The sequence below is a fragment of the Oncorhynchus gorbuscha genome, linkage group LG18 (assembly GCF_021184085.1).
Source record: "Oncorhynchus gorbuscha isolate QuinsamMale2020 ecotype Even-year linkage group LG18, OgorEven_v1.0, whole genome shotgun sequence".
NCBI classification, from domain to species: Eukaryota; Metazoa; Chordata; class Actinopteri; order Salmoniformes; family Salmonidae; genus Oncorhynchus; species Oncorhynchus gorbuscha.
In genome coordinates this window covers 47,141,633-47,155,266 of record NC_060190.1, presented here as the reverse complement: position 1 = coordinate 47,155,266, position 13,634 = coordinate 47,141,633, and the positions used below count along the sequence as shown (strand labels likewise).

The window sequence follows — 13,634 nt, the reverse complement described above, 5'->3', positions numbered from 1 at the left end:
CGGCTTGTAACAGTCTCTAAGGTGCACGGTAGAGTACCGGGTGGTAGCCGGCTTGTAACAGTGACTAAGGTTCAGGGCAGGACACTGGGCGGAGGCCGGCTAGTCTGATGGCCCGGAGATAGAAGCTGATTATAAGTCTCTCGGTCCCAGCTTTGATGCACTTGTCTCCTCCTTCTAGATAGCGGCCAGTCAGTGAGTCTCAGTCTGCGTTTGTGTTTGTGTTTGTGTCTGTGCACGTGTGCTCTCTGTCTGTCTGTCTGTCTGTCTGTCTGTCTGTCTGTCTGTCTGTCTGTCTGTCTGTCTGTCTGTCTGTCTGTCTGTCTGTCTGTCTGTCTGTCTGTCTGTCTGTCTGTCTGTCTGTCTGTCTGTCTGGCTGTCTGGCTGGCTGGCTGGCTGTCTGGCTGGCTGTTTTCTTTTCACCACAGCCCAGCAGGTGCAATTGAGCGAGACAGTTGGCTGTTGTGCTACTTTACCAGATCCTTCATCCTCCACCTCTTTCTATGTCCATCCCCAACACACACACCTGCACAGACATGGGTGGTGGGGAAAGACAAGGGGAGGGGCTAGGGGGCTACTGTCACTGAAGATGGTGGTGTTGATTGGCCTATGGATAATTGTCTACGAAGCTAACATACATAATTGTTTTAAGATGTTCATACAAAGGATCATTTAGCTATTTGGTTTAGAATTTTAGGATCCCTGCAACCAAGAGGAAAGCTATGAAATGAAGAGTATAACTCTTACTCTGGGGAATAATTTAATACATATTTGTGGAAAAATATATGTAAAAAATATATATATTCTGATGATGTTTAGGCCAGCAGAGGAGGCCTTGCTGGCCCTGACGGCCCACCACTGCTAAAGTGCTAGGGAAGGTTAATTCCTGGACTAAAGTTTTGGCTAAAAAGTCCAAGCTGCTTGATAAGGACTTCATGAGAGTGCTAGCCACTGCCTTCATTCAATGCCATTTTGACTCCGCTAGTACTTCCTGGTTTGGGGCTTATCTAAGCTTCTGAAGGGGAAGCTCCAGATATCCCAGAATAAGTTGATCAGGATAGTATTGAAGGTGAGTCCACGTATTCACATAGGCAGGAGCTGCTTTCAGGATCTCAACTGGCTGCCTGTTGAGGATAGGGTGTCCCAGATTAGACTGGGTCTGGTTTACAGGAGTATCCATGGTTCTGCACCCAGTTATCTGACTGGTTACTTTTACCATGTTAGGGATGCACACAACCAAAGCACCAGATCAGGTGTTGCTAATGTGTGCTTATACAGGTTCAGGAGTAATGCTGGGAAAGGTACTTTCTTGTGTACCGGAGCCTCAGATTGGAATGAGTTGCCTCTGCCCATAAAAACTGTGTCCTCTCTGGGCAGCTTTAAAAATAAAGTAAAAAACTGTTTGATGTCTTCTGTGCCCAAATGAATGTACCCTATGATGTAACTGCAATGATGAGATAGATGTTCTTCTTCTTTGTTTTCTTATCTCACAGTCATACTATGTTCAACTGTGTTTGATCTTGCCTAGCCATCTTGTCTCAAGAGGACCACAATGGAAATAAGTCCCAGACTTTATTGTGTGTTATCCTCCATGCTTTAACAATGGAAATAAGTCCCAGACTTTATTGTGTGTTATCCTCCATGCTTTATCAATGGCAATAAGTCCCAGACTTTATTGTGTGTTATCCTCCATGCTTTATCAATGGAAATAAGTCCCAGACTTTATTGTGTGTTATCCTCCATGCTTTAACAATGGAAATAAGTCCCAGACTTTATTGTGTGTTATCCTCCATGCTTTATCAATGGCAATAAGTCCCAGACTTTATTGTGTGTTATCCTCCATGCTTTATCAATGGAAATAAGTCCCAGACTTTATTGTGTGTTATCCTCCATGCTTTATCAATGGCAATAAGTCCCAGACTTTATTGTGTGTTATCCTCCATGCTTTATCAATGGAAATAAGTCCCAGACTTTAATGTGTGTTATCCTCCATGCTTTATCAATGGAAATAAGTCCCAGACTTTATTGTGTGTTATCCTCCATGCTTTATCAATGGAAATAAGTCCCAGACTTTAATGTGTGTTATCCTCCATGCTTTCACTCATGTGCATGTATGGCTTTTTCTAGTTTTATGTGTGCTTGTTTTTTGAAATGGTCAAATTAATAAACTTAACTTAACACTCTGTGTGTATGTGTCTGTGACTTTCAGGGCAGTTTTATTAAGGGGAGACATACCTTTGATATGAGGATTAGATTCTGCCTCATCCTCATCCTACCCTTTCCTCCTCTCTCTTGTAAAGGTGACAGATGACAGTTGAGCACTGGATTATTGGAGAGCAAATCAGCACATTCTGCAGCCTAAATTCTTTCCTTCCACCCTCTATTAGTGTGCACAACATTTACGGCATCTACTGTTGTCTTCATATACAGTACGTGTGTGGAGTTTGTGGTTGGAGATACACTGCACGCCTACACATTCGATTTGAGAAGGTGTTGCTTGAGGTTACCAACCAATTACACAACAAACCGTCCCTTACAAAAAAGCCCCTCCACCACACCTCCCCTCTCTTCCACTCAATCCACCTGTGAGTACAGAGAGAGCATTAGAAACAGAAGACAGAAGGGGAGTTAGGCCAGCCACACGGCGCCCTCTATCTTCTCCTTCCCTCCCTCCCCTAACCTCTCTCCTTACCACATCAGGATACACTTGTTTTGGTGGGATCCGGTTTCAAACGGAACCCTGTCTTTCTCTGGTGTGCCGCAGGCCCGGTATTATTAGCAGACACATCCCGTCCCCTCTCAGTGGGCTGGTGGTCAGGGAGGGTCGCCCCTAACGGACTCTTAACCCCTCCACCGCCTTAGTAACCCCCCCACTCCACCGCCGACACACACATGCCCACCCTCCCCCAAACTAACTCACCTCACCTTACATTCGGTCCAGAGTGCATTGCAGAGTGCATCCCTTCGTAGGGATCTTTACACGTTAAAGATCATAAAGGGATAAAGTAAGAGACTGCTGCTTCTCACTTACTGAGCTCTATTTTCTCTTTTCTCTTTATCCCCTTTTTCAATCTCATCGTTTCCTTGCAATCCCTCTTCTGCCCCTATAGCTGAGCACCAAGCCTTTATGCCTCAGCATAGGAAGTTAAGGGCAGAGACCTAGCCCAGCAGCCCAGAGACTGAGTCACATGTCACAACTCTCTCTTACTATCCCCTCACTCTATGTGCCCCAAATGACCCTTAGGCCAGGTTCTGCCGCTCCAAGTGTTGAGATAAGGTAAAGCATGACTCAGGTCAGCAGAAGCTTGGCTCAAGTCTAAACTCTAGTCCTACAGGAGTGAATCTGGGAATGCCATCCTCGGCTAGTGTCATATAATTTTCATATGGCTATTCAGTATTCATACATTTGACATAGTTTCAACAGTTGCTAAAGATCACATTAGGACCCACTGTGTGTTGTGGCTGATTATTTGGAGACCCCTGTCCCCACATACTCTTCATATCTCTGTCCAATAGCTATAGAATGGCATCATGCTAAGCTGATCCTCCACTGTAGGATATATGATACAGCCAGAGAACCATAGAGGGTAGAGTAATGATGAGGTCAAATCCCAGTGCAGTGGGAATGGCCTCTTATTCCCATAGAGAGGCACTGATCACGTCCCCTGTCCCCCTCCGCTCTGCTCCGCCACAATGTGCTTCTTATACACACTTGGGTTTTCTGTATGCACTGTTATGTTACCTTACTATTTATTTTCCCGCAAAACACAATATCTATTGTCTGGTGACGGAGACCTCGCTTACACACATTGTGATTCTGCACGTAGCTTCACATTGCCTCTGTGTGTTCGCTTGTGAATCTTTTAGGCTTTTGCCTAGTTTGTTCCCAGATGAACTTTTTAGTACAGGTCAGAAAGAGATTTTTTTCCAGAACCGTCTCTCAACTTCAAGCGTCAACCCTCAGGCAACGCTGCCATCTGGTGCTGAGATCTGCTCTAGGGGTTTGTGTGTTCAGACCTGCTGAGTGTGTCAGGATACGGCCCTAATGGAAGGCTGGGTATAGAGTCATGCTCCAAATCCAGGCCCACACTTTGAATGGGCCTGTTTGGGTCAGTATGAGTTTCATTGTGTTGGATCTCGTTGCATAACAGTCTTTCTATTTTACGGTATTTGGACTTTACACACCTCAACAGGCCAACTGATTGTAGACTTCTACCATGTGCTCCCAAAAGGTTGTATCTAATACGGGAAAACAGAAAAAGAGTAACACTGAGTCTATCTTGGTCATACAACGCTCTTGAACATCACCAGTAGTGCTTTGAGGTTGCCATGGTAATGTTGGCACAGAACCAGAGGAGAGTGGGTTGTGAGAGCACCTGTCTGCTGACTCTCAGGCTCACTGTTGCCCAATGTCTATGTAGTGCCAGTGCCGAAGTGAGGTGAGGCAGGTTGCTGTTCGTAAAAACACTGTGCACTCTGTGCTCCAGGGCTGTTGAAATGGAACGGGTCACGTGTGTCACTTCCCCCAGGGGTGCATGGCGGTTCTCAGGGGGGATGTCGCTGGCTAACCGCTGCCCAGGCTGGGCTTCCGGCCCTTGGGCAGCTCAGCCTGCTGGGGCCCCTCTCGCCCTCCGGCACCCTCACTATCACCCAACTCCAGACACTGTGTCAGGATACTGTGGTGACACAGCCCTGGGCCCTCGGTTCCTCCAATGTCAAAAAGAGTGATGGGAGGATAGGGGAAGAGCGATGCTTACAGGTATGAGGAGTTGCTGAGTGACGGTGTTCTTAATCATCAATGTAGTGATCTTCTTCTGCACTGTTCCACAGCCATGTGTTCTGGCATAGTTTTGCCGTGTTCAACTTGACTCTGTGAGCCTAAAACAATGATTGCAGGCCCACAAAACATAGCCCTTCAACAATAGTGTAACTCCATCACACTACATATACTTTGACGTTATATGCTGTTGATTGTGTCAGTGACAGTGAACTTGCCATAGGTTTTGATCCTAACTGAAGATGTTCAGATTTGAGATTGTCGGCACTAATAATTAACCTCAATAATGAGGTTTTTAAGCTAATTTCCTACAATTCAATGTATTTTGACATGGTTAAGGCTGTATTCTTATTATAACAAAATCAATGAGGGTCTGATTGTCTAGCTTTTAATTTGTTGATTGTAAGTTCTCAAAGATTTTATGGCTATTATTGAAAAATATACAGGGCCATTATCTTTTCCACATACTGTCTATTTGGTTTTAGTGGTTTAAGTTTAGACTGAAAGCATTTTTCCATCGCAAACACGTATTAAATGTTTTTTTTTGGGGGGGGGGCAGGTCGACCACCAATTTGACCACCACGACATCAAGGACAATATGCCTGCTTTGGTTTTTACCCTTCTAACTCAACCCTGGCTACAGTGATCAACAGTTATCTCTTTATATATCCAACCACAAGGGGGTAGATTGTCTCTTATCCCACATCAAGTTACAATAAAGACCAAAATGTCAGTCAATGATATGACAAATATAGGAAAGTGTGTGTGAAGGGTGGACTGGTCACCGGGCAGTCAGGGTAAATGGCAGATGGCCTGGTCCATTTTTTGTCCAGTCAGGCTGTCTTACTTGAGGGTTTTGCCCAAAATTGTCATTCTTTGGCAAATACCCTGCTGAAAGAAACTGCATAGACCAACAGAAATGTCAAACTGGTCTGATGCTGGTCTGATGCTGGTCAAACTGGTCTGATGCTGGTCTGATGCTGGTCTGATGCTGGTCAAACTGGTCTGACCAGCATGGTCTAGCTGCAGGGCAGTGCACAGACCTCTGGTGGCCAGCATAGCATTTTTTCAGCAGGGTAAGGAGGGCCTCAAGGGAAAACATGCGCCAGTGTGTTAGAAATGCCTGGGACAATTTCTGTGTGTGTGTGTGTGTGTGTGTGTGTGTGTGTGTGTGTGTGTGTGTGTGTGTGTGTGTGTGTGTGTGTGTGTGTGTGTGTGTGTGTGTGTGTGTGTGTGTGTGTGTGTGTGTGTGTGTGTGTGTGTGTGTGTGTGTGTGTGTGTACATGAGCATGAGCATGAATGAGTGTGCTTTTCTGGAAGTAGTGTTTATTCATAAGTACAGTGTGGTCATTTGTACACATTATTGAGCCTTACTGCATATAGTGTCTGATATTCTGAGGACAGCGCTGTGCTTGTTTTGCTGCAGGCAGTATGTGTTTGTGCTTGTCGGTGTGTGTGCATGGGTAGTGTGTGTGAAATACTGTGGCTGGTTGGGAGTCTGCCTGCTCTCTGTCCATCTGTCTACATCAGCCTTGCCCCCCCCCACCCCCGGTGTTATTATTAGCCACTCAGAGCTTGTTGGACAGACTGGCAGCTCGTCGCGAACGCTGCTAAAATGGGAACAGCAGTTTACACACCCCCTCACCCACCACTACCACATAGCCTCACCATCCCCAACGCACACACGGACACCCCGCAGACACCCTGCACACACCTGCACACAGACAGTGCTCACACACGCACTCTAAACTCCCAGAAAAGCTCTGTGAATCACAGCCAGAGAAGGAGCCGCCCGTCTGACGCCAACTCCAGAGGACAGCCAGAGGTCAGTATGTGTGCGTGTGTACATTTGCGTGTGTGTCTCTTTCTCACTCTGTGTGCCAGAGAGTGAGCGAGCTACCAAGGTAGGCTTCATCGTGCCCCTAATGCCCATCATGATTGTGTGGGATTTTGGTGTGGGACAGTGTGAAAGCTGTTACAGGTTATGTGTGGGTGGTACCAAAACAGAGCTGTTCTCTGTTGAGTGTCATAGCATCATTTCAAAAGAAGCACAGTTAGGGTTTGGCTGAGCAATCCCACAGCTGGAGTCAGAACACAGCGGCCTGGAGGTCTGTGGGTAAAGAGTGCTGAGTTGGCTTTCGGCTGCCTCTCTGTTGTACATTCGTACATTATCATGCTATCGGGCCATGGTTTGGAAAGGTCTGAGTATCACCCAACTGATGACTGACCCCCCTCTGCGTGAAGCTGGCACCAGTCAGAGGGGATGGGGGGCAGGTGAAGCAGCCACCGTGTAACTCGGAATGTCTACGTTTTACAGTGTAGCTTTGGATTCTTATTGAAGCTATACACCTTGTTCACCTAGAAATACAGGTGAAAAATGAAAAGAGGTGCTTGTCCTCTTTGTTCAAGTACTGTACTCAACTGGCATTTTACAGTCAATAACACCAAAATAACACCTAGAAACTGTTTTCAGAGACACAATAATGAAGTCATAGCAATTTATTTCAAGAGTAACTTCTCTACAGGCATGATTGTTAATGCACATTTCTACATTACATTTTTGTTGAAAGATTTGCATAACATATATATGAAAACGTTACAGATGTTTTAATCTCACAAAAGAAAAAGAGGCTGCATGGTATATGACAAATGAAGCAGGGGCGAGGAGCCCATGAGCCTTTAGGGTCACAGATTCTGCTGGTTAATGGTGTAATTCAATTTCAATACATACTTCAATCATAAACGCTACCTTGTCCTGGACCTAGTTTTCAACCCTCTCTCTCTCTCTCTCTGTCTCTCTTTCTCTCTCTCTCTCTTGACCTCTAAATGCTCAGCTATGAAAAGCAAACTGACATTTACACCTAAGGTGAAGAACCTGTTGCACCCTCTACAACCACTGAGATTATTATTTGACCCTGCTGGTCATCTTTGAACATTTGAACATTTTGAAGAACAATCTTGCTTTAATGGCCATGTTGATTTGACTTGATAAGGACAGAGTCATCTGACCAGTTTTCCATTTAGCACCATATTTACACCTGGAAAAACTTATTTAATGGCTCATTATCCCAACATTATCCAGTGAATCAAACATCCAGTCATTAGCTGAGTAACAATAACCTTCACACACTCTGCAGCCAGTTTAGGGTTTCCCTAGCCTGGTCCCAGATCTGTTTGTGTGGTCTTGCTAATATTGTTTGGAGTGATGTGACTATAGGAGTTGGCAAGACAGCACAAACAGTTTTGGACCAGGCTAATGCTCCCCACCCTAGATTTGCATATACAGTACCATGGCTCAGAGTATTGTGTAGTAGTCCTATGTTTTAATTTGAAGATGTTAAGTCCCCAGACTTTGAGTGGTTCGGGACATGTTCCAACTGATTTTGGGGTACAACGCGTTCTGTGAATGTCGTAGGGTCCCGTGCCTTGTATTGTCAGAAAGCCCCATCTGTCTACTCTGCGCTACCACTCTCTCAACGGAGCTGACTTGAAGTGTCAGGTATCAGACCCCACATTTGAATAGGGAGTGACATGTCACATTCTCTGGCCTATACAGACAAAGAATCGATTCGCTCTGCTTATGAGTGACAGAGCCCAGCCTGGGAGGCGGCATATGAACAGTAACAGTCTAGCGTACCCAACAATTGTGGTTCATGTCACTGTGATATTCTCAACCGGATTTAGAGATCTCAACATGAAAAAATACTAAATAATCTCATAATATTTTTTTATATTTTCATAATATTTGAACTATGTAATTGAGCTTGTCCTCACAAGTGAATATATCTCAGCAATTTCTAACATTTTTTTTTTACCGAAAGGTTATATCCAGACCTTTCTATAATTATGCAACATTACCAGTTATTGTTTATGGCCATCTCCTGAAAAAAAATATGTTTGGGTATGTTTATCTACTAGCTCCCAACTTCATTAGAAGTTACGTGGGCGTGTCTTCATCTCCACACTCTTAAAGGAGTAGCGCTCTCCGCTGTGAATGTCTGTCAGGATGTACCAGGTGCCCCAGTATATGCCATTAGTCAGCCCGCTGTAGCGCCCGCGGTAGAAGAGTCCATTCAGGTTAGACGCCAGGCAGGCGTCGAACCACCAGCCTGCACCATAGTACTCCGCACAGTTCCCTGACGTGTAGCGATCGTGGTCACGGTCGTTGGTGCTGAACGCTCGGCCGTCGTGGTTGTAGCGTTTGCTGTAGCTCAGGGCATTGCCCGCGTCACCAGAGTACTCCCGTGCTGTCAGACGGTACCTGGGAGAAGGACAGACAGCATTAACACCATGTACTACTATGTTAAAGAGATATGTTCACGCCAAAATCGAAGTTTGTCAGATATTTTCAGACCTCAAAAGAGGTTTAATGTGAAAACGAGTCCACGTCCTACTCCACCTGTTGTGTAGATCCAGCTACATGCCTTAATCCCAAATGAATGGGAAAGATTGTCCCCGTCTGATTTCAGGCCGTCCCTATCTTCCCATTCAGATGCCGTGGGACCAGAACTGATCTCGACAATATACCACTTTTGTTGTCGTTTGTCAAATACTTTCAAACTTTAATTTTGAGGCAAATAATCTCTTTAATTTGTGTGTATCCTTGCTTGCTCATCGGTGTATGTGTGTGTTTGTGTGTATCCTTGCTTGCTCATCGGTGTATGTGTGTGTTTGTGTGTATCCTTGCTTGCTCATCGGTGTATGTGTGTGTTTGTGTGTATCCTTGCTTGCTCATCGGAGTATGTGTGTGTTTGTGTGTATCCTTGCTTGCTCATCGGTGTATGTGTGTGTTTGTGTGTATCCTTGCTTGCTCATCGGTGTATGTGTGTGTTTGTGTGTATCCTTGCTTGCTCATCGATGTATGTGTGTGTTTGTGTGTATCCTTGTTTGCTCATCGGTGTATGTGTGTGTTTGTGTGTTTGTATCCTTGCTTGCTCATGTGTGTGTTTGTGTGTATCGGCTCATCGTGTATGTGTGTGTTTGTGTGTATCCTTGCTTGCTCATCGGTGTATGTGTGTGTTTGTGTGTATCCTTGCTTGCTCATCGGTGTATGTGTGTGTTTGTGTGTGTATCCTTGCTTGCTCATCGGTGTATGTGTGTGTTTGTGTGTATCCTTGTTGCTCATCGTGTTTGTGTGTGTTTGTGTGTATCCTTGCTTGCTCATCGGTGTATGTGTGTGTTTGTGTGTATCCTTGCTTGCTCATCGGTGTATGTGTGTGTTTGTGTGTTTCCTTGCTTGCTCATCGGTGTATGTGTGTGTTTGTGTGTATCCTTGCTTGCTCATCGGTGTATGTGTGTGTTTTTGTGTGTATCCTTGTTTGCTCATCGGTGTATGTGTGTGTTTGTGTGTATCCTTGCTTGCTCATCGGTGTATGTGTGTGTTTGTGTGTATCCTTGCTTGCTCATCGGTGTATGTGTGTGTTTGTGTGTATCCTTGCTTGCTCATCGGTGTATGTGTGTGTTTGTGTGTATCCTTGCTTGCTCATCGGTGTATGTGTGTGTTTGTGTGTATCCTTGCTTGCTCATCGGTGTATGTGTGTGTTTGTGTGTATCCTTGCTTGCTCATCGGTGTATGTGTGTGTTTGTGTGTATCCTTGCTTGCTCATCGGTGTATGTGTGTGTTTGTGTGTATCCTTGCTTGCTCATCGGTGTATGTGTGTGTTTGTGTGTATCCTTGCTTGCTCATCGGTGTATGTGTGTGTTTGTGTGTATCCTTGCTTGCTCATCGGTGTATGTGTGTGTTTGTGTGTATCCTTGCTTGCTCATCGGTGTATGTGTGTGTTTCCTTGCTTGCTCATCGTGTATCCTTGCTTGCTCATCGGTGTATGTGTGTGTTTGTGTGTATCCTTGCTTGCTCATCGGTGTATGTGTGTGTTTGTGTGTATCCTTGCTTGCTCATCGGTGTATGTGTGTGTTTGTGTGTATCCTTGCTTGCTCATCGGTGTATGTGTGTGTATGTGTGTGTTTGTGTGTATCCTTGCTTGCTCATCGGTGTATGTGTGTGTTTGTGTGTATCCTTGCTTGCTCATCGGTGTATGTGTGTGTTTGTGTGTATCCTTGCTTGCTCATCGGTGTATGTGTGTTTGTGTGTATCCTTGCTTGCTCATCGGTGTATGTGTGTGTATGTGTGTGTTTGTGTGTATCCTTGCTTGCTCATCGGTGTATGTGTGTGTTTGTGTGTATCCTTGCTTGCTCATCGGTGTATGTGTGTGTTTGTGTGTATCCTTGCTTGCTCATCGGTGTATGTGTGTGTTTGTGTGTATCCTTGTTTGCTCATCGGTGTATGTGTGTGTTTGTGTGTATCCTTGCTTGCTCATCGGTGTATGTGTGTGTTTGTGTGTATCCTTGCTTGCTCATCGGTGTATGTGTGTGTATGTGTGTGTTTGTGTGTATCCTTGCTTGCTCATCGGTGTATGTGTGTGTTTGTGTGTATCCTTGCTTGCTCATCGGTGTATGTGTGTGTTTGTGTGTATCCTTGCTTGCTCATCGGTGTATGTGTGTGTTTGTGCGTATCCTTGCTTGCTCATCGGTGTATGTGTGTGTTTGTGTGTATCCTTGTTTGCTCATCGGTGTATGTGTGTGTTTGTGTGTATCCTTGCTTGCTCATCGGTGTATGTGTGTGTTTGTGTGTATCCTTGTTTGCTCATCGGTGTATGTGTGTGTTTGTGTGTATCCTTGCTTGCTCATCGGTGTATGTGTGTGTTTGTGTGTATCCTTGTTTGCTCATCGGTGTATGTGTGTGTTTGTGTGTATCCATTACCTCTGTGCCTCTGCTGCCACTCTGAAAGTGTTGTAGGTGGCTTGGCGTTTCTGCTGGTGCCAGTCCTCCAGTTGTATACGCAGCAGGTGTTGACCAGTGTTGGTTAGCGCATGCAGCGCTGCGTTCCCCAGCCAGTATTCTCCCTGTGGGGAACCAAAACCCTCGCGGTACTCCTGCCACGTCCGGTTGAAGTCCACCGAGCCATCTCGCCGACGCTGGAACACTGTCCACCCCCCGCCTGCTGTCTCCATGTCACACTCTGCCTAGGGCAGGAGGGTGCAAAGGTCACAACTCCTGGACATCAGACATCGGTCACATTTCCATCAGAGAATAATGATGACGTTTGCCTGACCATTGCTAATAGTAAAGGGAGTAAAGGGGGTGAGGAGTGAGAGATGCAACGCATTGAGAGTTTCTACTCTAATCTGTAAGCTCCATACTATGTTTTACACTCTTTATCTCTCTGTATGTTCCCCTCCAAGCTCTACAGATGGGACATAACACATATACAGTATACAGGTTGTTTGCATTCAGTGTGTGTAAGTATTAGGAGGTACCTCCACTGCAGGTCTGCGTGGGTCAGGCTGGATGGTGTAGATTCCGTTCTCTTTGATCCCCAAACGATAGATCTCAGCACAGTCCTGAGGATGCAGCCTCGCTGAGGGGACCGCTGCAACACACACTCGCGCTCTTACAGCTGTATATTCTGTACGCACGCGCACACGCACACGCACACGCACACGCACACACACACGCAAACAGAGTACACACACACGCAGAGTACACAAACAGTACACACACACACAGAGTACACACACAGAGTAAACACAGAGTAAACACACAGAATACACACACTGAGTACACACACACAGAGAGCACACACACACAGAGTACACACACACACACACATACAGAGTACACACACACATACACACACACAGAGAGAGTACACACACCACTCTCACCTGTTGGAGGGTGTTGTGTGATGCTCCTCAACAGTAGTATCAGGTCTTTCTCTCCCTCTCTCCCAACCGCTGCCCCCTCTAAACACATCGACAAAGAAGAAGTTGTGTGTGAGATCGAGGACTCATCCTTCTGATCTGCTGTAGAAGTTATATGGTGGATGTGAGATACCAGTGTCTGGCCTACTCATACCACACAGAACCTTGCATTCCTGTGCACTCACCTCTGACCGACACAGAGCAGGCCTAACTAAGGCTCTGTTTAGTGTGTGTGTGTGTGTGTGTGTGTGTGTGTGTGTGTGTGTGTGTGTGTGTGTGTGTGTGTGTGTGTGTGTGTGTGTGTGTGTGTGTGTGTGTGTGTGTGTGTGTGTGTGTGTGTGTGTGTGTGTGTGTGTGTGTGTGTGTGTGTGTGTGTGTGTGTGTGTCTGTAGTGTTTGTGTGGTCCTCTTAAGAGATAGGAGAGACACCATCATTGTGTGCAGGTGTGAGTGTTTGTGGGGACAGAGTTCAAGAGAATGAACAGGAGGACACAGAAAGAGAGAAGATTAGTGTGTGTTTTTGTTCATTTGAATCAGTAATGCCCAGAGCACGCAGGACCCCCCACCGGCGAACGATGAACTGAAAACTCAAAAGTCATGAGTCTACAAGCCTCTCGTTCAAACATCGTTCACAATAAGGGGCTTATTGGAGCCATTGTTTGTGACTGAGACTTTTAGACATGTGCTTAAAACAATGTACATTTGTTGATTGCTAGGCATACAAATAAGATGATTTGTTGATACATTTGAAATGAGGTCTGATAGCAGCCGCAACCGGACTACAATGTAAACAACTCTTGGTGAAATGCCTTGCTTGACTGCAGTGAGGCTGATAAACACAATGACGTTAGAACTGCAACAGCCCAAAATATTCTTCTTCTCTATTCTCAGGATCTATTTTCCTGCCCGCATATTGTCATGCCTGCTCCCGCTCTCCCTCCCTGGTGCTCGAGGGCACCAGGCTGCCCAGCACTACACACTCCTACCAACATAATTACACACGCCTGCTCCCGCTCTCCCTCCCTGGCGCTCGAGGGCGCCATGCTGCCCAGCACTACACACTCCTACCAACATAATTACACACGCCTGCTTCCCTTGTC

The 13,634-nt window shown here is 45.8% G+C and overlaps 2 protein-coding genes across 3 annotated transcripts in view; one reads left to right on the top strand and one right to left on the bottom strand.

Moving 5' to 3' along the window:
• The first annotated feature begins 6,472 nt into the window (after positions 1–6,472).
• LOC124002624 (ras-related protein rab7-like) overlaps positions 6,473–13,634 on the top strand; it is a 28,088-nt gene continuing 20,926 nt past the window's right edge. The window contains exon 1 of the mRNA XM_046310183.1: positions 6,473–6,599. The gene's annotated coding sequence lies outside the window, so the exon portion shown is untranslated. The remainder of the gene's footprint in view (positions 6,600–13,634) is intronic.
• Positions 7,259–13,634, bottom strand: part of si:ch211-157b11.8 (microfibril-associated glycoprotein 4) — an 8,783-nt gene continuing 2,407 nt past the window's right edge. Inside the window, exons 3-6 of one of the 2 annotated variants that reach the window (XM_046310178.1) lie at positions 12,500–12,577; positions 12,092–12,240; positions 11,535–11,797; positions 7,259–9,035 (exon numbers count right to left, since the gene is read on the bottom strand). In XM_046310178.1, coding sequence (XP_046166134.1) covers positions 8,705–9,035; positions 11,535–11,797; positions 12,092–12,240; positions 12,500–12,577 — 821 coding nt within the window. In that variant the 3' untranslated portion in view covers positions 7,259–8,704. The remainder of the gene's footprint in view (positions 9,036–11,534; positions 11,798–12,091; positions 12,241–12,499; positions 12,578–13,634) is intronic. The other variant, XM_046310179.1, reaches the window with a different exon arrangement.